This window comes from Aulonocara sp. 'chitande type north' Nkhata Bay, linkage group LG10, assembly GCF_057382095.1.
Source record: "Aulonocara sp. 'chitande type north' Nkhata Bay isolate Kocher_YH1m ecotype deep benthic linkage group LG10, A_spYH_male_GT1.1, whole genome shotgun sequence".
In the NCBI taxonomy this organism is placed as follows: domain Eukaryota; kingdom Metazoa; phylum Chordata; class Actinopteri; order Cichliformes; family Cichlidae; genus Aulonocara; species Aulonocara sp. 'chitande type north' Nkhata Bay.
This window is the reverse complement of record NC_141353.1, coordinates 27,651,990-27,671,168: the sequence shown is the minus strand read 5'-3', so window position 1 is coordinate 27,671,168 and position 19,179 is coordinate 27,651,990. Positions and strand designations below refer to the sequence as shown.

General features: G+C 41.4%; 2 protein-coding genes across 2 annotated transcripts; both read left to right on the top strand.

Moving 5' to 3' along the window:
• The first annotated feature begins 568 nt into the window (after positions 1–568).
• pom121 (POM121 transmembrane nucleoporin) lies at positions 569–11,482 on the top strand. The gene is made up of 13 exons (XM_086309384.1): positions 569–1,166; positions 1,823–2,029; positions 2,185–2,334; positions 4,021–4,101; positions 4,214–4,385; positions 4,476–4,564; positions 4,645–4,724; positions 5,422–5,540; positions 5,629–5,728; positions 6,117–6,395; positions 6,487–7,962; positions 8,512–8,610; positions 9,167–11,482. The coding sequence occupies exons 1-13, from the start codon at positions 592–594 to the stop codon at positions 9,265–9,267; spliced, it is 3,528 nt and encodes a 1,175-aa protein (XP_086165510.1). The 5' UTR covers positions 569–591; the 3' UTR covers positions 9,268–11,482.
• Positions 11,483–12,907: 1,425 nt separating this feature from the next.
• Positions 12,908–19,015, top strand: tbl2 (transducin beta like 2). The gene is made up of 7 exons (XM_086309383.1): positions 12,908–13,108; positions 15,188–15,309; positions 15,562–15,746; positions 16,028–16,179; positions 16,595–16,721; positions 17,062–17,214; positions 17,353–19,015. The coding sequence occupies exons 1-7, from the start codon at positions 12,982–12,984 to the stop codon at positions 17,810–17,812; spliced, it is 1,326 nt and encodes a 441-aa protein (XP_086165509.1). The 5' UTR covers positions 12,908–12,981; the 3' UTR covers positions 17,813–19,015.
• The last annotated feature ends 164 nt before the right edge of the window (positions 19,016–19,179 follow it).

The window sequence follows — 19,179 nt, the reverse complement described above, 5'->3', positions numbered from 1 at the left end:
AGGCCTGTGCTCCCAGCTTTGAGGAGTCTTTCATTAACTGTTCATGGTGAATCTGAGCCCGCAGAGTGGAAGACGTCACAGCGGCCCCCGGGATTACAGACCTGTGGCGCTGACTTTCCACGTCAGACCCTGGAAAGACTCCTCTCTGACCATTCCCAAACTATTATCAGGATCCCCTTCACAAACTGCATGCTATGTTTACTCCAGTTAACTTTGTCTTTATGTTTTATGGACAACAGATGGAAATTAGCCCTTGGCTATAATCTGGTATGTTTACATTCATGTAATTTTTTTTACATTTATGTTCATTAACATGCACTGTCCTAAATAAATTAAATTAATATTAAAATTGAATTGATGATCTGAAACATTTAAGTGTGACCAATATGCAAAAAATAAAAATAATAATCATACATATATTTTACACAAGAGTTTACATTACATTTGTCCAAGGTTCAGCAAAAGGAAGATTAATTTAATGAGCAGTAACACTGGCGGCGTTTTACAGCCCCACCTCGGTAGATGGCGCTAATGCGCGTGAATACAAATATAAATCCAAGAAGTAATGTCGGAAGAACAGCATGATGGGATATGAGAGTCCTCCGGCGGCGCGTTGCCGCCATGTCTCCTAGAGAAAAACATTTATTGCTTCTCTCTGCTCTAGGCCTAGTTATTCTCGCTTTTTATTATATTCCCACTTTTCTTTATGTGACCTTAATTCTTGCAGTTTGTTGTATTGTCTGTTATTATCATAGCGGAGAACCGCTTCCCGCCAGGTTAGGCCCGAATCCTCGGGGTGGGCTAAACGTTCCGGCCGTACTGCGGCGCTGGCTGTGGGGCTGGGAGGCGACCGGCGTCTCGGTACCCGCACGGGGGAGAGCGAAGAGCAGCGGCAACAACAGAGCCGAGCTCCGGGAATCAGAGGGACACTTAAGTCAAAGACTCGCTGAAAGCGGAGTTTATCGAAAGGAATCCTTATCAAGCGAGTCTTTTCTTTTTAGCCCCCGGGATTTTCTCATGGGGAGTTACATCGGGAAACCGGAGAGCCCAACCGCCGACTCGGGGAGGCGGAGAGCTGTGAGAAATCCCCGAGAGCAGCTCCGGGAAAAGCTGGCCAGACCCAACCACGCCGTCTATACTCCAAACAGAAGGCTTTCATTTGCTGGGTATGTTCAGGCTAAAATCAAATCAATCACATCTCGGTTTTACCGGCGTAATACAGCCCGGTCTTTTTGAATGGAGGCGGTTAAGTTGTTGGAATTCAAAAGGTTAAAGGTGCAGCTTGGCGGTTTTTAATGACTAACCTTCGAGTCGTCAGAGCGATCTCTGTAGCTCCACACAGCTATCCAAATGTGCTACACGTTACTGCAACCCTATGCGTATATATCTGTACAGGTTATGTCATGTGCAAGAGTTTCTCATTACAGTAATTTACTACTAATATAGTACCGGCATTTCCAATCTGTGAACAGTTATGACAGAAAACTTGAATTGTTGGCCATATAAATTACTTTAGTACTGAAAAGCATATTTAGCAGGTTTGCTGTATTGGCAATGTAGTAATGTATTTAGAAAGCATTAGACTTTTACCTGACAATCGGATTTATTTCCGCTATCGCCCCAACCATTATAGAGACTGACGAATGGTATTTAACATGAAATATCAGAGACAGGAACAAAAGTTCACGTTTTCTGTAATATTAGTGAGTATTATATGTTTGGGTTTTCCCAGAAAAATCTATTATGGCCATTTGTGGGATTACGAAAAGCAGACTTTCAGACCCTTCATTTTGCCTTGGCCTCTAATTGTTCTGTCCTGCAGGGAGACACCGGGAGCAGCGAGCAGGTTCACCATCACACCCCAGCGCCACTACCCCCTGCAGCAGCCGGGTGTCTCGTCAGTGGGAATCCTTCCTCCCGTCAAATGGGACGGTTTCAGAAAGAAAAACATCCTCAGCCCTCGCAATTCCCCGGCTGCCCTCAGCCCTGTCACAGTGAAGATCGCCAGGCCTGACCACAGCTCCCCCAGGTCTCTGTGCGATCTATGCATTACAGTGTTTCAGTCTAGATCATCAGCTTGAGTCAGATCTCTTTAAACTCTAACATAACCTGTTTTAAGAGATTAATGTCAAAACCCTTTTGATAAAACTTTTGTAATGGCTGTTTACCTTTCTTTTGTTTCAGCATGGACCATTTGAGTTATGCCGTTCTCCCCAGAGCGCCTGCCGATCCGTGCTCCAGAGAGAGTGTCCTCAAGGTGCTGAAGGAAAGCCGCAAGAGAGAAGTGGACGACGAGGACAGGAGCTTTACAACTGAGCAGAAAAGCAAAAGAAGGTACGAGGCAGCACATGAATGCTGACAAGCTTTATATTTTTGCCTTTTTATGTAGCTTGGTGACACTTTTTTTTTTTGTCTGATAGCTGTAAGGTTATTATAGTAAACTAAAAGTAGGTATAAAAACATTTCAACTGAAATAAATTAAAAAAATAGACTGGAAAAAAAAGGACTTCCTATACTCGCACAGCAAACCTAAGACATAAAAAGTATCATGTGTTTTGTTTAAACCTTCTTGGTCTGTAGGTAATGCATAGTGTGGTTATTAGCAAGGCTACAGAAAAACAGCCTGTTGATGCTTTTAGTTGTCTCGGTCTCTTAGCTTTACGGACAGCTGCAAACAGAATGGATGAATAGCTTTTTCCTATTAACACCATTTCCCAGTCCATTTGTGGTGCACTTGGAAAGCTCACTCTTCTAATGTAATGTTCCAACAAAATATACACTCCCACATGGGGCCTTGCATTCTTATGAATGCATATAACATCTGCATTATAATGCTGTATTCATTTCTTCCCTTTTTCCCCCAGTAATTTGAATAGATACAGATCACACGTACAAATGTGGCCTTAAAGTCTTCTATAAATACATTACCGAAGCTCAAATGCAGTTTTGAGTTACTGGATGCCAAGAAAATTGGAAATATCACTAACACTTAACACAGCACATTTTACATAGGTTTTCTCTAGGGCTGGGCTATATCATACCGTTCACGGTAATACCGGTGTAATTTTGGGCAACGATAGGAAAATGAAATATCACAATAGAATATGGGTAAAACACGCGTGCGTAGTGCCTTTGTTTACATACGCACATGGCGACGAGGCAGAATGAGAAGAGCGAAAGTGGATCGTTGAATGAAACGGATGAACCAGAATTGGTTTGTAAAAATGCTGCAACCTTAGTGGTGTGGAACTGGTTTAGCTTTCGTCCGTCAGATACACAACAAAGCACTATTTTTGGTAGAGCATGTTAGCGGGCCGTCGTCATCACCGTGTTGTTTGGAAAATACGGCACACTTAAAATCAATCCTTTGATTTTTCTGAAAATCGACAGTGCCCCTTATAATCCCGTGTGCCTTGTGTATGAATTCTGGTTGTGTTTACTGACCTCGAAACGATTTTATGTCGTACACGGCGCTCGAAAATCTGTCAAATGTTTTAGTACGACTAAGCTACGAACCCGCACCGCTTGATTGATTGTCGGAGCATTACGGCTATGTTAGGCAGGCGCCTCGCGGAGTGATACGTACTGTGCTTCAACATAATATTACCGTATTGTGTGTGTATAACCTCTTTTTAAGTTTTGTGGATATTATACATGGTTATGCTGATGATATGTCGGCCAGTTTCCACTGGAAATGCCTTTTGATTAAACTGTCAGCAAGGAATTTGCACTGTTACATTTTTATATAACTTTAATGCACATAAAAAACAGCTGCTTGTTTAAGTGAAAATACATTGATGGGTTTTTTGCAATAATAAAGTTGTGGAATTGTAAAGTATTTTGTCTAGTGTCAATTAGATCATCAGTTATATCGTTATCGCAAATTTTCAAATGTATATCGTGATAAATATTTTTGGTCATATCGCCCTGCTCTAGTTTTCTCTATTGTTATATTTCAAAATAATAAATGGTTGTTGGTTTTTTCCATTTTATTTTTTAATTAATTTTTTACTTCCTAAGACGTAATGACAGCGGTGGAAGTGCACACTCTGCTTTTGAACCCCTTTTGCCCAATGGCACGCCGTCACAGCTGGTTCCTAAGTAAGTTAAACTTTTCATACAGTTAGATCATGTCTTATGAAAGCCTGTGGTGCAGGGTGAAGTATAGTGTGGTGCTACCTGTGCATTAAGAGAAATACTTTCCTTTTCCCAGGCCAGGAAGTCTGAAAAGAGGGATGACCTCACTGACTGAGGAGTCCATTATGAAGAGGTCTCGGACATCCTCAATCAGCTCTGGCAGTGGAGCTCATGCTCCAAGAGGAACCCCGGGCACCAGGAGAAATGCCATCCAGAGTTCCTACAGCTCTTCATTGGGTCTCAACCAGGTAACTCTTCTCTGCTGCATTAAAGGACGCACAGGATTCTAGAGGAAACAGTGGAGCTATGACACTCTAAATCTTGTTTTCCCTTCACAGTGGAAGAAGCCGTCAGCACCCAGCTCCCCTCTGTCCAGCCCTGGATCATCTCGCTGTCAGACTCCAGAGGGCATCTCAAAAAGACCCAGGTGTGTCTCTGTTAGGCTTCTGATCAGTTGTTGACATTTAATCCAGTATTGCGGATTGTAACCTTAAGTTTCATTTCCAGAGAGGACGACACGCAGTCTCCCAGCTCAGCATCCTCTGCAAAGTCAGATCACACGTCTATGGACAACACACTTGTCTCTTGTGAGTGTCATACCTTGAGTAGCTGTGTTGTGTAGGGATTCATCTGTCCTAGAAATGCAGCTCTGTGCAGCAGATTATTTAGATTTATGCAACACTGACTGAAAAGTTCTACTACTAATTAAAAATCCATAGAGCTAATTTGCTGGGAAGTGATCATAGGTAATGCTAGTTAGACTTTATTTACACAAAGTCATTCCTTATCCCAGAAATTCATTCACTTGTACCCTAAAGACCCATTTTCCAGCATGGGGTTTATCTTAGTGGCCCTCTACTGTTAAGTTAACTCTTAAGACTGTTGAAGAATATTATCAGAGTTTTCAAATGGGACTCAAACTCATGCGTTTGAACATTATCATTGCAATTGTGCTTAATTCAGATTGCTTCTTTACTTTTAGAGAAATTGATTAGCCAGTTTGACCCCTCATTACTCGGTTTAAGAAAATGGTTTCCAGAAACATCCCAAGAAAGGCTGTTGGTTTTTTTTTTTGGTTTTTTTTGTTTTTGTTTTTTTTCTTCTTGTGGCAAATGTTCATTCATTCAGTGGGTCTGAATGAACGAACAACAAGTTGGGATTTGTGCAGTGTTCAATCCGTGTGCCCCAAAAATTTAACATGAATGCAGTTGACTTAAAAGAAAAAAACCTTCAGAGACATTAAATTGCTTTCTATTTATTGTGCCTTGTATGATGATGTTCCAGTCAAACTGGCTCCATTGCCCAAGGTCCAACTCAATACTTCGTCAGACTCTGGTGGTAGTGGGAAAAGAAAAAGGAAGATTCAACTGGTGTCCAGCAACCGGGATGATCACATTTCTCTGGTAAGGATTACTGCAGTCTCATTAGAAACCTCTGTTCTCATGCTTAGCCATTACAGTGCTTTTAGTCTCTCCTTGTGCTTCCTTGCAGCCCCCACCTCCTGAACTGGGTTATACAGTTACTGTTAAAGATCTAGATGAGGAGAAAAAGGCTGGTATAAGTAAGATACAGAAGGTCCTGGAGACACCTGGTAAGTTGCATTCAGTTCAATCTGTTAACCCTTCATTCACATGTAAAGATTTAAACACCAGAAAAAATATTTATAGAATAGAAAAGAATAAACCTTTATTATCCCACGGATGAGAAATTTTGTTGTTACACAGCTCTTATAGTAAGGGGAATATAAAACAAAGACACAAAGTGGTCGTTTATACATAAGCAACTGAAGTCTGCATATACAGGTAACAATGTACAGAAATGTGTATAGAAAAATCGCATGGAGATATGTATAAAATGTACATAAAATATATCTATATTACTATAGAGCCATTGTGAAAGAAGTCAATCTACATAAATGTGTTTCAACCAAAATGGAGGAAAAAGCCCTAGCATGTCTGTGACCCTCTTCTTTCTTTTAGCTCCAGAGCCTGAGAAGACTGTCTCCCCCTCAGCCACCACTTCCACCCTGCCTGCCCCCTCTGCTGGCTCTACTGCTACTGCTACAACTTCCACCACAACCTTGAGCAGCCTTCTGGCAGCTCCCTTGCCCACATCTAGCTCTGCCACCCCAGTCATTAACCTGGATCCCAATCCAGTGAGCAGTGCCGGTACAGTGCCTGCAGCCCCCAACCCACTGCTGGAGGCTTTGAAGAAAGCTAGTGCTCCTTCTCCCACATCCGCTACCAGTGCAAGTTCAGGTACAACTGCTCTTCACTTGATTTAATTTTGACTACCTTTAATTTCTTTGTTCTGTACACTCATGTTTTTTTCCTCCCAATGTGCCCTTAGTGTCTGTATCAACCACACCCGCACAACCCAGTGTTTCAATCCTAAAGGCATCAACAACAGTGGCTTCCCCACAAATCCCTGCAGTCTCCCAGTCCTCCTCTGCGTCTGTGCAGCAGTCCTCCGCCTTTGCTCAGGTCCTGCTGGGTCAGGTCTCCCAGGCTGCCAGCAGCACCCCACCTATGGCAAGCCTATTTGGGGTGGCTAGTCAGGTCAGCGCCTCCTCTGCTTCCTCAACATCTAACTCAACTGCTGTTACTGCAGCCCCAGCCAGCAGCTCTGCATCAGTCAGTAACACCAACCCACTAATGGCTTCAGGCTTTAAGCCCATCTTTGCTGTAACCGCCACCACCACTTCAGCTACATCAGCTTCAGAAAGCAAACCACCTGTCCAGAATTTCAAACCCATCTTTGGAGATGCCACTGCGGCTACTGGCTTTGGACAGCCTCCATCCCTTGCAAGTGCAAAGGCAGCCTCTACAATTTCAAGCACAACCAGTACAGCCTCAGTATTTGGTGGATCAACAAGCAGCAACACAGCTGGCCCATCTCTGTTTTCTGGCTCAACCACCACAGCTGGCACATCCACAGGCTCCCTTCCCACTTCACAGCCTGCTCCACAACCAGCTATGAAATCCCTATTTGGAAACTGGAACACAACATCTACAACAAGTACCACCAACTCAGCTTTGAATCAGGCTCAGAATGCTGTCGGCACAATTCAGTTTGGAACTGCTACCACTACTACAGCAGCAGCCACGGCCCCAGCTCCAGGACCTGCTACTGCTTCAACCACAACCTCCAGCCAGGGTACCTTTGCATTTGGTGCCACACAGCCAGATGCTCAGGCTGCCAGCCAGAAAGTATTTACATTTGGCCAGACAGCACCCAATCAGAACACAACCACTGCTTCATTTGGAGGCTTTGCCATGGGCAACACAGTTTCCACTGCTGCTCCTGCTACCACACAGTCAACCTGCAACTTTGGAAAGTCATCTTTTGAAGCCCCAGCAGCTCAGACAACCTTTGGCTCCACAGCAGCAGCGCCAAAGCCATTCACTTTTGGAGGCAGCGGAGCGTCATCCACACCTGCTTCTAACCCTGCCCCAGCTCCTTTCAACTTTGGGGCAACTCCTACCACCACAGCAGCCACTTTTGGTACCCCAGCTAAACCAGCATTTGGAGCCAGCACTGCTGGTTTTGCTTTCGGTGGCACTGCCGCTCCCTCAGCTGCACCCTCAGCTCCACCAAGTTTCGGTGCAGCAACCCAGGCTCAGAGCTCCTCCACACCCACCTTCGGATTTGGCAGTGCAGCTCCTCAGCCGGCTCCCTCTGGACCAGCTCAGCCAGCATCCGGTGGATTTAACTTTGGCTCTGGAATGCCGTGCCCTCAGTTTGGAACACCAGTTTCCAATAATCCTGCACCACAGATGGGAAGCTTCAACTTTGGGGCTGCTGCTACAGACAAACCAGCTTTTGGTAAGGAATTAAGACTGTTGTTGTTTTGCTTGTTTATGTCTTAAGCCCACCTGTAGAGCGGTTCAAGCAATGAATGTAATGTTGGCTAGCTATTTCTTTTGGCTGTTCCCTTGCTTGAAAGGGTTTTTATCACACCAGACATTTGATTTGGCACAGATTTTACTCCGGGTGACCTTTTTGTGTCTCCTCCTGGTCTCAAGTCAGGGATCTTTCTCGTGTTAGGCAAAGATGTTAACCACTACACTAATTTTGTCTGTTGCGAATATCTTAAAATAATTTTAGTTTTGATTACCAGTAAATGATAGTAAATTAATTGAAATGATTGGTATGTGAAACATAACCAGTAGTTGAATTAACGGGTCTCAGTAGTGGGGAGGGTGGGCTGCATTTTTGTTTGTTTACATCGCTGTATGGTTGCACTTATGTGTGAGTGCTGGTTTCCTACTGTGCCACACACTGACAGAAAGATTTCTGTGGTTAGGTTACTATGTTGGTCTATCAGAGTTTTAGGTGTTGGGTGTTTGAAGTTGCATGCTGTTTTCCCTGCAGGAACGTCAACACCATCTTTTGGCCAGAGTGCTGCTGGAGGTCCAAGTCCCTTTGGAAGTCCTGGAACTCCACTCCAAGGCTTCAATGCTGTTCAGTTTGGTGAGGCATCAATTTTCTTTTTTCTTTTTTTTTTTTTTTTTTTAGAGGTGATGCCCAGCTGGGGCTTTAGTAGGGATGTGTGGCTAGATGTTTAAACGATGGTTGCTCTCAAGGAGCTGTAACCCAGTGATTTAAACAAATTAGTCTTCTGATTTTATTTAGTGAGAGTGCAGCACCATCACAAAGTTTTATTGATAAATTTGTTAAATTACTCTATACCTCTTCTGTTGGTAATAGGATGCTACACTGTAGCATTATGCATTGCAATGTAGTGGGATTTAGCCTGTTTATCTACTGCTGTGAGGCCGAAGTGGAAACACATGGGTTCTGTTATTAAAGGTGGGCTTGAGGCAAGCTTATGGGAATTTTTATTGGAGCCAAATACTTAAAAGCATGTTGCCTCACTATAAGAATTCCTTGTCAGACCTGATATTGATCCTAATTTAGATGAAATTAAGAGGCAGTTTTGAAGTTTGAAAATTTGATGCCACTGTTAAGAACTGGATACTTTGTAGCAGAAATTGTTACATATCCATATATTTTTTATTTTGTTTAGGATCTCCAGCAACTCCTTCCTTCTCAATTGGAGCTGGATCGAAAACATCCGGAGCACGGCAGAGGCTGCAGGCGAGGCGACAACACAACAGGAAGAAGTAGCCTGCCACGTCGTTCCAACAACGCATTCGGAAGGACTCCAGCTGTTGCTGCTATGGCTAACCTGGCTAACATTGCTCTGTTCTAAGCCCAACATCCCACCCCATCAGGCTACCACCATGCCCTCTGCTTCCTCCCTCTCCTCCTCCAGTGGGTTGTGCTGGCCCGAAGTTTGCAGACGAGTTAGATAGAGCACATTAGCCTACTGAGTCCATGACCCAGTGAGGGAATGCAGCAGTAAGGAGAGAGAAACCACAATTATGTACTATACTTGAAAGAGAAAAGACTATTTGATAGATGCTGAACATAAGCATATCCAAAGTTCTTTTTCCTTTTACCATACACGGACACTCCCATTGGTTCGTCTTAAGGAGAAAGTTGAGTCGAGCTAAAGGTGGAGCTGCGGCTCAGACATTTATTTTTTTACGTGAAACGCTCGCTGGTTTGTATGTTACCTGGATATTTGAATACATTCTCTGACTGAGTCTGAATGGGATGAAATGCACAGTCAATTCAGATAAGGTACACAACACTGCAGTGTAAATGTAAAGTTTGCATTTAAATTATTTTTTTAATTGGCTCTCTGACCCTGTAAATGAATGTGTTTCTGCACTTAAAAGGGTGACTTAGTAAATGTCTTAACGTAGTTTGTGCAGACCCTTGTGTTCTTGTTTCGTACTCTTTGTCATTGCAAGCATTCCCAGAGTCCTCCTGTGGATGGCCTTTTTTGATAGTGATTGCCAACTGATTGAATTAGCAGGTCAGTATGTGAGTAGGATGAGTACTCGACTAGCGCTGACAAACCAAAGCCAACTCTTCAGCTTGTTCCCTGTGAAAAGAATCTTGAGATGAGAGTGTGCTTGTGTGTGTGTTTGTTGTGCCAGACTACCTCTCTTTGCGCCCAGGCACTGAATCCTTGTTAATTCACTGAAACGTAACAAATCTGCTAGAATCAGTTACATTTTACCTTCAGCCTACCTGCTGTTAATGCACATGTAACTGTGATAAATGGTGAGTTTTTAAATATCTGCACAGCAACACATCCCCACTTCAGAAATGTCACTGCTACCTTATGTCAGATTTACTAAAATTACAGTCTGTTCTATTGGATCTCTCACAGCGATACAGGGATTTTTTTTTTTGTTTCGTTTTTGTTTTTATTATTATTTTTGTTTTTGAGCATGCAGCAAACATGGACAGTAAAGCAGTTGATGTCAGCTGTTTTATTCAAATGATCTCTGTTCTCAGTAATAATCACCTCTTATTGTGAAAAGTGAGCCGTTACCAGTTGGGTTTTGTGTTTGTTTTTTTTTGGGGGGGGGTCTGTCTTTGTTTCTTCTTTTTTTTTCTTTTTTTTTTTTAATTTTTTTTATTTGGATGGTCAAATTTGAATAAATAAAAATGTGAGTTGTGGATGTTCCACATTAAACCTTTAAAGATCGCCAAATTTTCTTCTCAAGATGTGGAGGCTATACTTCATACTGTGTATTAGCAGTATGCTGTTTTTGTAGTGGATATACAAGTATTGCTTAGTAATGTTGCAGGAAGTTAAAGAGGACCTGTTATGATTGTTCTTATTTTCTGTCATGTATATACTGTTACAATAGTGGATCCTCGTATTAAACTTGGCCAGAGTTTTGAGTAATTTGTTCACTTTATGAACAAGTAAACCCTGTCAGGTGTCAAACTTCTCCAAACGCACAGTTTCTGATAGTTTTTTTTTTTTTCTTCTTCTACTACTTCTGGTTGTATGATGTTTATGAGAGGAGTAATCCTTAACACCTCTCTTTGTGAGGGGCATCCAATCAGAAGAGCCCCTTAAAGAGGGGTTTGCTACACATGGTGGATGAACAGCAGAGCAAGAAGGGAAAGTGATTCTTTATGGAGTCTGGATTTTTTTTTTTCTCCAAGCTTCTGTGGGTTTCTCTTCTGAATTCGGGTTTCTCCCCTGCCAAAAACATGAAACACATTGGAAAAATGCTTTGTTAATGACATGCTGCTTACAGAACAAGAATGTCAAGAATTGATATCCAACATACTCTGAGAGATCTAAGTAGTGTTTTACTGGGCACTGTGTCTACGAGTTAGTCCCAATAAATTTAAGTGATTTAATTTCAAGAAAGCTGGAGTTGAAATCAGATTCAATATAACGTTAGACTAGATATAAGTCCAAACTTCTTTTTCTTCTCAGAAAATAATCACACTGCGTTTTAAAGCATATTTGGAAGTATTACCACTTGCCACGGAACAGTAAATGGCTACTTTCCTGAAGAATACATGCTTTTACTTTAAATATTTCAGGTATACTTGATGCAAATATCTAAATCACATTTATTTAGGCTTGTAGACATGGTCAAAATGAAGTTCAACTCAGCATGGGGATGGGTAATTTAAGAAACTTTGAAAGGTGAAAATGCCTGACAACTTTGAACTGATCCAAAAACTCTTTTTTTTTTTTTTTAAATGACATCAGAAACAGCAGTATGCGACATTACGTGATGGCAGAGCTTCAGTTCATCCTTTGTCATTTTTTTTTTTTTTTTTTTTTTTTAATAAATAGGACAGGGGGAATGAATGAGAGAAAGAGGGGGAGAGAAAGAAAGAAAACCAAAGGGGAGAAGAGACGGTGAGAAGGGGGGGGAAGAGAGAGAAAAAAAAAAAGAACTCCTGGGTCACCTGTATGGAGAAAAAAAACAAACAAACAAAAAAAACAAACAGAGGAGACAGCAAACAACAAAGAGCAACATAATAATAGAGAAAACAAAGCACCATCACAATAAACTAGCTAGCCATAGATATCAATATTTACTAAATAATAAACGATATTGTGCAGCACGCAAGATAGACAGCGCACAGTGTGCTTTGAGGTAGCAGCCAAGAAAGCTTTAGTCCGCGTCTGTGAATACCCATGTGTGCATACCTGTGTGGATCAGCATGCTTGCATTCCAAAGGTTTCTCCATGTAATGATCTGCTAGGGATCCAAAAACTCATTTAATTACTTGTTACAAACACAGGAATGCAGAGGAGCATCTCTGAATGCACAGCATGTTAAACCTTGAAGTAGGTGAGCTAAAGCAGCAGACACCCCACAATCAGTGCCACTCCTGTCAGCTCAGAAAAGGACACAGAGGATACTCTTCACGCGGGATTGCAGAAAACGGACAGTAAAAAACTGGAAAAAAATTTGCCTGGTCTGGTGAGTCTTGATTTTTACTCAGATGGTAGGATATAAATTTTGGTGAAACATCGTGGAAGCATGGCTCCAACCTTTTTCCTGAAAAGTTTTCAAACATTCCACACACGCCAGTCCGCTAGGTGGCATTAGAGACGATTTGATACCCGGATTGTGCTGCATTCATGACTACACGCAGAACAGGAAATGTGAAAATTGTGGCAGTTACGATAGGTAACGCCATTAAAACTAAGAAAAAAACGAAAACGAATAATCTAAGAGATTAAGTTGTCTTTTAACCTCATGTTAAAATCATGCAAGCCAAACTGAATGGAAACGGAATGTTTATACATTTAAAATAAACTGTATATGTTTCACGGAAATGTTTGGGGACGGGGGATTCTCGTATTTACTATTTGCAGTCGTAAACTGAACGCAGCCTTAGATGAAGCGTGCTATTAGGACGCATGCGCGGTGCCCCAGTCGTGCGGGGTTAGTTTAGGAGACGTTAGCGTTGCAAAATACGTGGCAGAAGGGTGTCAGCATGGAGATAGCTGCTCTGGCCGCGTTAACTTTGTTACTGGGTGCACTGGTTATTCTGGTTGCGTTAGCGGTGGGCAGACGGAAAGAAGAAATAAGAGAGGAAACGGAGCAGGCAGCGGAGTTTGCCGGTAAGAGCCACTCAGGCTAACGTAACTCTAGCTAGCTGGAGAAGGGGGAGACTGTGGAGAAGGCGGCAAGTCAGTCATACTGCATTCATTCATTCATTCATTCATTCATTCACTCACTCACTTACTCAGTAATCGATTCATTCAACAAAAGAGCTCCGTGCCAACGATATTAACACGAACTCAGAGCTAGAAGTACAAGCTACGGTAACTTTTGAGTGGCTGTCACTGTCACATTAACAGACCAATGGGTGCACTGCTTTCTGTCGAGTCACTGCCTGTTTTTTAACGCTTCATTGATGACAAAGGTTCAAATCGGTATCTGTAGCACGTAACATTAGTTAATGACAACACTCCTGTACATGTAAATGGTAAATGGCTTGTATTTGTATAGCGCTTTACTTAGTCCCTAAGGACCCCAAAGCGCTTTACAGCGTAAAGTAGAATAGCTCACTGTATAAAGATAGTACTTAAAAGTTATAAAACAGAGGAAGGTTAGCACATTCATCTGATGTTGAGTCTGTTTAACTATGTTTGAAGAAGAATTTACATTAAATTAAATTTTGGACTAATAAAGACGTAGTTAGACTATTATTTTTTCTCCAGGTAATAGGATTTATAATTGAATAATAATACAGTAATAATCCTGGGCATAATTTTTATAACCTTGGAGTTAATCACTTTAATAGTAACTTATTATAGTTTTGTGTTGTCTAAATAGGTTTTGTTTGTGTTTCATTTTGAATTTTGTTTTTCTTTTGAGGATAGTTTGAGTTATTTTGGATGTTTTAGTTTAGATTTTTATCCATCACATCCATCCATTTTCTTCCACTTATCCCAGACAGGTTGTCACTCTGTTGCTGGGTTAATTTAGAGACCGACAACTGCCCATACTCACATTTACACCTATGGCCAATTAAGAGTCACCAGTTAACCTAATGTGTATGTCTTTATACTAAAGGAGGAAGTTAAGTAATTCGTTTTTAAAAAAAAATTATTTTGGTTACTTTTTCATTTTCTTAGTTTTCAATCGTATAGCTTATTTCCACAATTTTCTTGGCTTTTAATTTAATTTTAGTTCACTATAATAATCATGCTGAGAGTGTTTTTCCACATTCTGTTAACATTGCATGCAGTGAATAGAAAACCTCCCAGAGCTAATTCCCTGATTTCCAGAGTTTGTTTTTTTTTTGGGGGGGGGGGGGGGGGGGGGGGTTGTCATGATACCAAGGATTGGAAAATTACACATCAGTTATCTTTTAGCTGTTTGTTAATGCTTCATAACACCCAGATCATGTTCAGAAATAGCATAACCAATGGTTTATTCTAAAATGAAATGTGTGGAAATAAAACTTTTTTTTATGTTCTTAGCCTTTTCCTTATGACTGGGCTTTGACATACATGCTAATGTGCAGGCTTGTTGAAGAAGATCCATAAACAAGAGCTTTCCATCAATGATTTTTCCCCAGAGATAACGGATTCATAGCAGCTCACAAGAGTACATTGTTATTGTTAGACTGCTTATTAAAGTTAGATACACTTATATTGTTAGTAAAATTACAGAAGACCAACCACACAAACCACACAACTTAATTAAATAATGATAATAGAAAAACTTATAATAAAAAGTAAAGAAATAAAATGGAAACCTAAAAAACAAAATGAGTACGTGTATTTTGTTTATATTTATGTTAGAAATTGTGCAAAATTACAAATTCTATATGATATGTTATTATCTATATAATGCTAAACATATAGCATTATAAATGGACTGGTTCTGTTTTGTAAGTGCTTTGTACTACAAGAGTTATTAACACAAGCACTTTTTTCCTGTGCCTAACTACTTACTACCTAATATTTATGCTCTATGAGCCCATTGGAGAGCAACTTGGGGTTCACTATCTTCCCCAAGGATACTTTGGCATGCAGACTGAGGCAGCCAGTGATCAAAGCAGCAAAGCTCCAATTAGTAGAACTGCTTATTCTCCTGATATACAGCCATCTGAGTAATAGTTTGTATATATCCTTTTAAAATAGTCTTAGTGGGCATCAATGGTCATGTTTTTCCTGTGTGTCTTCCAGCTGAAGCCAGTGCTGTGAAGGGTTCCCAATCCAAGAAGCAGAAGCAGGAGAAGCAGCGTGGCCGCAAGGATAAACCTACACAACACACTTTCAGCCATCCGCTGCTGGCAGCCTCTCTGAAGGTAAACTGAAACAATCATCAAACACACACATTGTAAAAGCCTCAGAGGACAAGGAAGAGTTTTCATAAGAGACCGGAGTTTGGTTTGTTTTAAGTCACTGTAGGTTATGCGAGTTAAAAGCCTTGCTTTTGTTTTGGTCTAGATGCCGCTCAGCTCAGTGAGCTGTTCTGAAATAATTTAACAAGGTTTCACTTGCACCCTCTCCATAGCCATTTTTCAGCATGTGTGTACTTGTTTCCATGTGCCTTTTAGGGCCACAGTGGAAATGTGACGTGCCTCGATTTTAGCAGTAACGGGAAGTACCTGGCGTCCTGTGCTGACGACCGCACTGTTCGGATCTGGAGCACCAAGGACTTCCTGGACCGCGAGCACAAGTGTCTGAGAGCCAATGTGGAGCTGGATCACGCTACGCTGGTCCGGTTTAGCCCTGACTCCAGGTCTTTAACTACACTTACTGACATAAAGCATTTCTTCTCTTTCCTAAGGAAAGTGAATTGTACACAAGAGCTAGTGTAAGTTTAACATAAACCAGGTCAAAGAGGTTTAGAAAAGACTTGTGAAGTAACTTGTTTGATGATCTGAAACATGTAAGCATGTAAAATATGAAGAAAAGTAATCAGTAAGTGGACCAATACCTTTTCAAAGTATTATACACAACCAGAGTTATGGTGAGGTAATCTTCAGAAAATCTTCACTGATTTTCTCCTTTTCTCTACAGGGCGTTTATCACCTGGTTGGCCAACGGAGACTGCATACGAATCTTCAAAATGACAAAGAAGGATGACGGCTCCATGAGCTTCAAAGCTGCTCCCGAGGACTTCCCACAGAAGCACAAGGCCACCATCCTCAACATTGGCATCGCAGAGACAGGTACAGAATGCCGAAATAACTTAAAAGTTTTTACTTATAGTATCGGCTAGTAACGCAGTTAACACAGCTGGGTTTGTTTTTATCACCAGCTGGGTTTTTGAAAGTGTGTGAAACCATTTGTGGTTTAGTATTTAACAATCAGTAAATTCATTTCAATGTTTCTTTTATTCATCTGCTCCATCTCTCTGATTATTTGTCCAGTCTTTGGGTTAGTCAGCCTCTTGACAGCCTAACTGTTTTAAGAAAAAAATCAACCCACCAACAAGCAACAAAAGTTGACTCTAGTTTCACATGAGAAGAAAGCTGTCAAAAAAGGGAATATCTGTTAAAACCTTATTTATTGATTTATTGATTTATTGATTTTTCAGTATTTGTCACCAGTTTATGGGGCTGATATTGTGTTTCTCACCCACAGGCAAGTTTATCATGAGTGCCTCCACCGACACCTGTATCAACATCTGGGACCTGAAAGGAGAGGTGCTGGCCTCTATCAACACGAACCAGATAACCAATTCTTATGCTGCCATCTCCCCGTGTGGCAGGTCAGTCCCACTCCTTATTTACTGCACAGCTTACACTTGAAAGCTTAGAAATGATATACATCTACTCTGTAAGTTTATTGTTTTACTGTTTCATGACATTAAAACAGAAAAAGTGTCTATAAGCGATGTTTTACAGTAAGAGCTGTAGGTTCTTCTGCTTTAAACTGTTGTTGAGAAAAGTAAAGGTCTGAAAAGTAATTTTCCCACATGTAAGATGATTTCTTCATATTGTTTTTACTTTTAAATTCCATTCAGTAAAATAAAAATCGAAATAAAAATAAGTGTTTGAATTGCGTGTCACTCTTTGGGAGCTCTGATCCTGCTTCATCTATTCGCTCAGGTTTGTCGCGTCCTGCGGCTTCACTCCTGATGTGAAGGTGTGGGAGGTTTGCTTCGGCAAAGGAGGAGACTTCAGAGAGGTGGTGCGAGCCTTTGACCTGAAGGGCCACTCTGCTGGAGTCCACGCATTTGCCTTTTCCAACGACTCTCGCAGGTAATACGCTGCAATATTTGAGATGGAAAATAAATGGTTGTTTATAAGCTGAGACAACATAAAATGGCATATAAACGTTAAGGTGAGAGTAAAGAAGCCTGCTGTGTTAAGCAGTAATACTTTCTTTTCATTTTTCAGGATGGTGAGCGTCTCCAAAGACGGCACGTGGAAGCTATGGAACACGGACGTGGAGTACAAAAAGCAGCAGGATCCCTACCTCCTGAAAACCGTTCCCTGCAGCTCGTCTGAAGGCAGCCGGGTGGCCTTGTCTCCAGACGGCCGGGTGGTGGCCGTCAGCGATGGCTGCAACGTGGCCATGTACGATGCTGCCAGCGGAAAGCTGGAGGAGGAGATGCACGGCGTCCACAGCATGGAGATCACGGACCTTAGGTTTGACATTAACGGACGCTTCTTGGTGTGCAGTGGCGACAAGGCTATCCGAGTGTTTCACAATGCTCCGGGCTACCGGGCTGCCATCAAAGACATGCAGGACATGCTGAGGAAGGCTCAGAACGAGGCCATGAAGCAGAGACTGCAGCAGCAGATCAAAGAGGCTCAGAGTGCCCTGGACGCTGTGCTCGCTGCCCCCTCCAACTAAACAGAAATAACAGGAAATCACACTCTGAATGTGACAGTGTCAGACTCTGCTAATCATTTGTTTGCATAGTCACCTCTGCCTCTTAATGATCTGGACTGTGAAGATGAGATTTGCATGCAGTTTAATAAAAGGTATCTTTTTATGGAAGTGCTTCGTTTGATTTGAGACATTTGGACTTCTGAGTGTGATGTGCTGTGATTGTGTTTGATTTGTCATAGTTTGTGAAATTGGTCTCATAGTTCTTCAGAGTCACTATGTGGAAAAAGGAACAGATTAACAGTCCCTTTAACATCTAATGGCCACTGTCGGTTTGGGTGCTTCATTTCCAAGTCCAGGTGTTGTCTGTGCTGACTCACTGTGAAACTTTGAACACAAACTAATGTTAATGTCCACCTTTGCTTTTCCTACTGTGGTAGGTCAAAATTTCTGCTGTGAAAAAAGTTAAAAGTGTAATATTTTCCCAGAGGGTGGCGCTGCAGTAAAATCCCCTTTCTGCTTATTACAGCCAAAGTAAATCTTTGGAAATCTCCTCTTTGAAATCCTTAAAGCTTTATCTAATGGCATTGCTATTGAGAGTTAAAAATTAGGCCTCAGTTGACACCTGTGCACTCTCACATGGGTGTACAATTCAGTGCAAATACCATAAGAGGATTTGACTTCAGAGCAGAACGTAAATTGTGAGGTGCCTTTTAAGTACAACTAACTGAAAGAAGTGTGAGCAAGATGTCCGGCATCTTGAAAACACAGGTGAAACCACCTCTTCGGATCTGTCAGAGTGATAAAAATAACCTTCAAAGTCACTGAAACTGGGGAAGAAAAACTAGCTTATTCCTCAGTCCATCCTAGCAGCCCACTGAAGGTGTATTTGATCCTCACAAACAGAGTTGTAGCGGGGAAGTCTGGAGCGTCCTATAATCCCCAGAAAGTTAAAGCATATCAAAATAATCCTCAGGATTTGCAGAATTTGTAACTTGTTTTGAATAAAGGCATATATTTGATTACAGTGTGCTTGTGTATGAGGATTTGGGTATAAAATAAGGCCTTAAGTATCTTAATTCAATTGTGCAGTCTGGATTAATTTTTGTAGCTTTAATAGAAGACATTCTGAATCTCTGTGCCCTTTTTGGTATTTTTTTAAGACTGTCAGAATGAATATTTTGTAAAACAACACCAAAAAAATAAATAATATTCCCTTAAACAACATTAATCAGTTATTTTCCAGTCTTTCAGACCAAGACATGGGCCTGTTATATTAATCAGAAAAACGGGGTGATCCAGTGTAATGCGTGGCTTGAGTAGTTTATATAAAAAATTATAAGTCATTTATAGGGTGGAGAACAGATTCAGAATACTTTATTGATCCCAGA

What these genes read in the sequence shown, in the direction of transcription:
- pom121 (XM_086309384.1), top strand. Translation starts at nt 592, where the DNA reads ATGAGAGTCCTCCGGCGGCGCGTTGCCGCCATGTCTCCTAGAGAAAAA. An exon ending in CCGTCACAGCTGGTTCCTAA is followed by an intron (nt 4,102 to 4,213) that starts GTAAGTTAAACT and finishes TCCTTTTCCCAG; the next exon opens with GCCAGGAAGTCTGAAAAGAG. An exon ending in GAAGGTCCTGGAGACACCTG is followed by an intron (nt 5,729 to 6,116) that starts GTAAGTTGCATT and finishes TCTTTCTTTTAG; the next exon opens with CTCCAGAGCCTGAGAAGACT.
- tbl2 (XM_086309383.1), top strand. Translation starts at nt 12,982, where the DNA reads ATGGAGATAGCTGCTCTGGCCGCGTTAACTTTGTTACTGGGTGCACTG. An exon ending in TGCTGGCAGCCTCTCTGAAG is followed by an intron (nt 15,310 to 15,561) that starts GTAAACTGAAAC and finishes TGTGCCTTTTAG; the next exon opens with GGCCACAGTGGAAATGTGAC. An exon ending in CGGTTTAGCCCTGACTCCAG is followed by an intron (nt 15,747 to 16,027) that starts GTCTTTAACTAC and finishes TTTTCTCTACAG; the next exon opens with GGCGTTTATCACCTGGTTGG.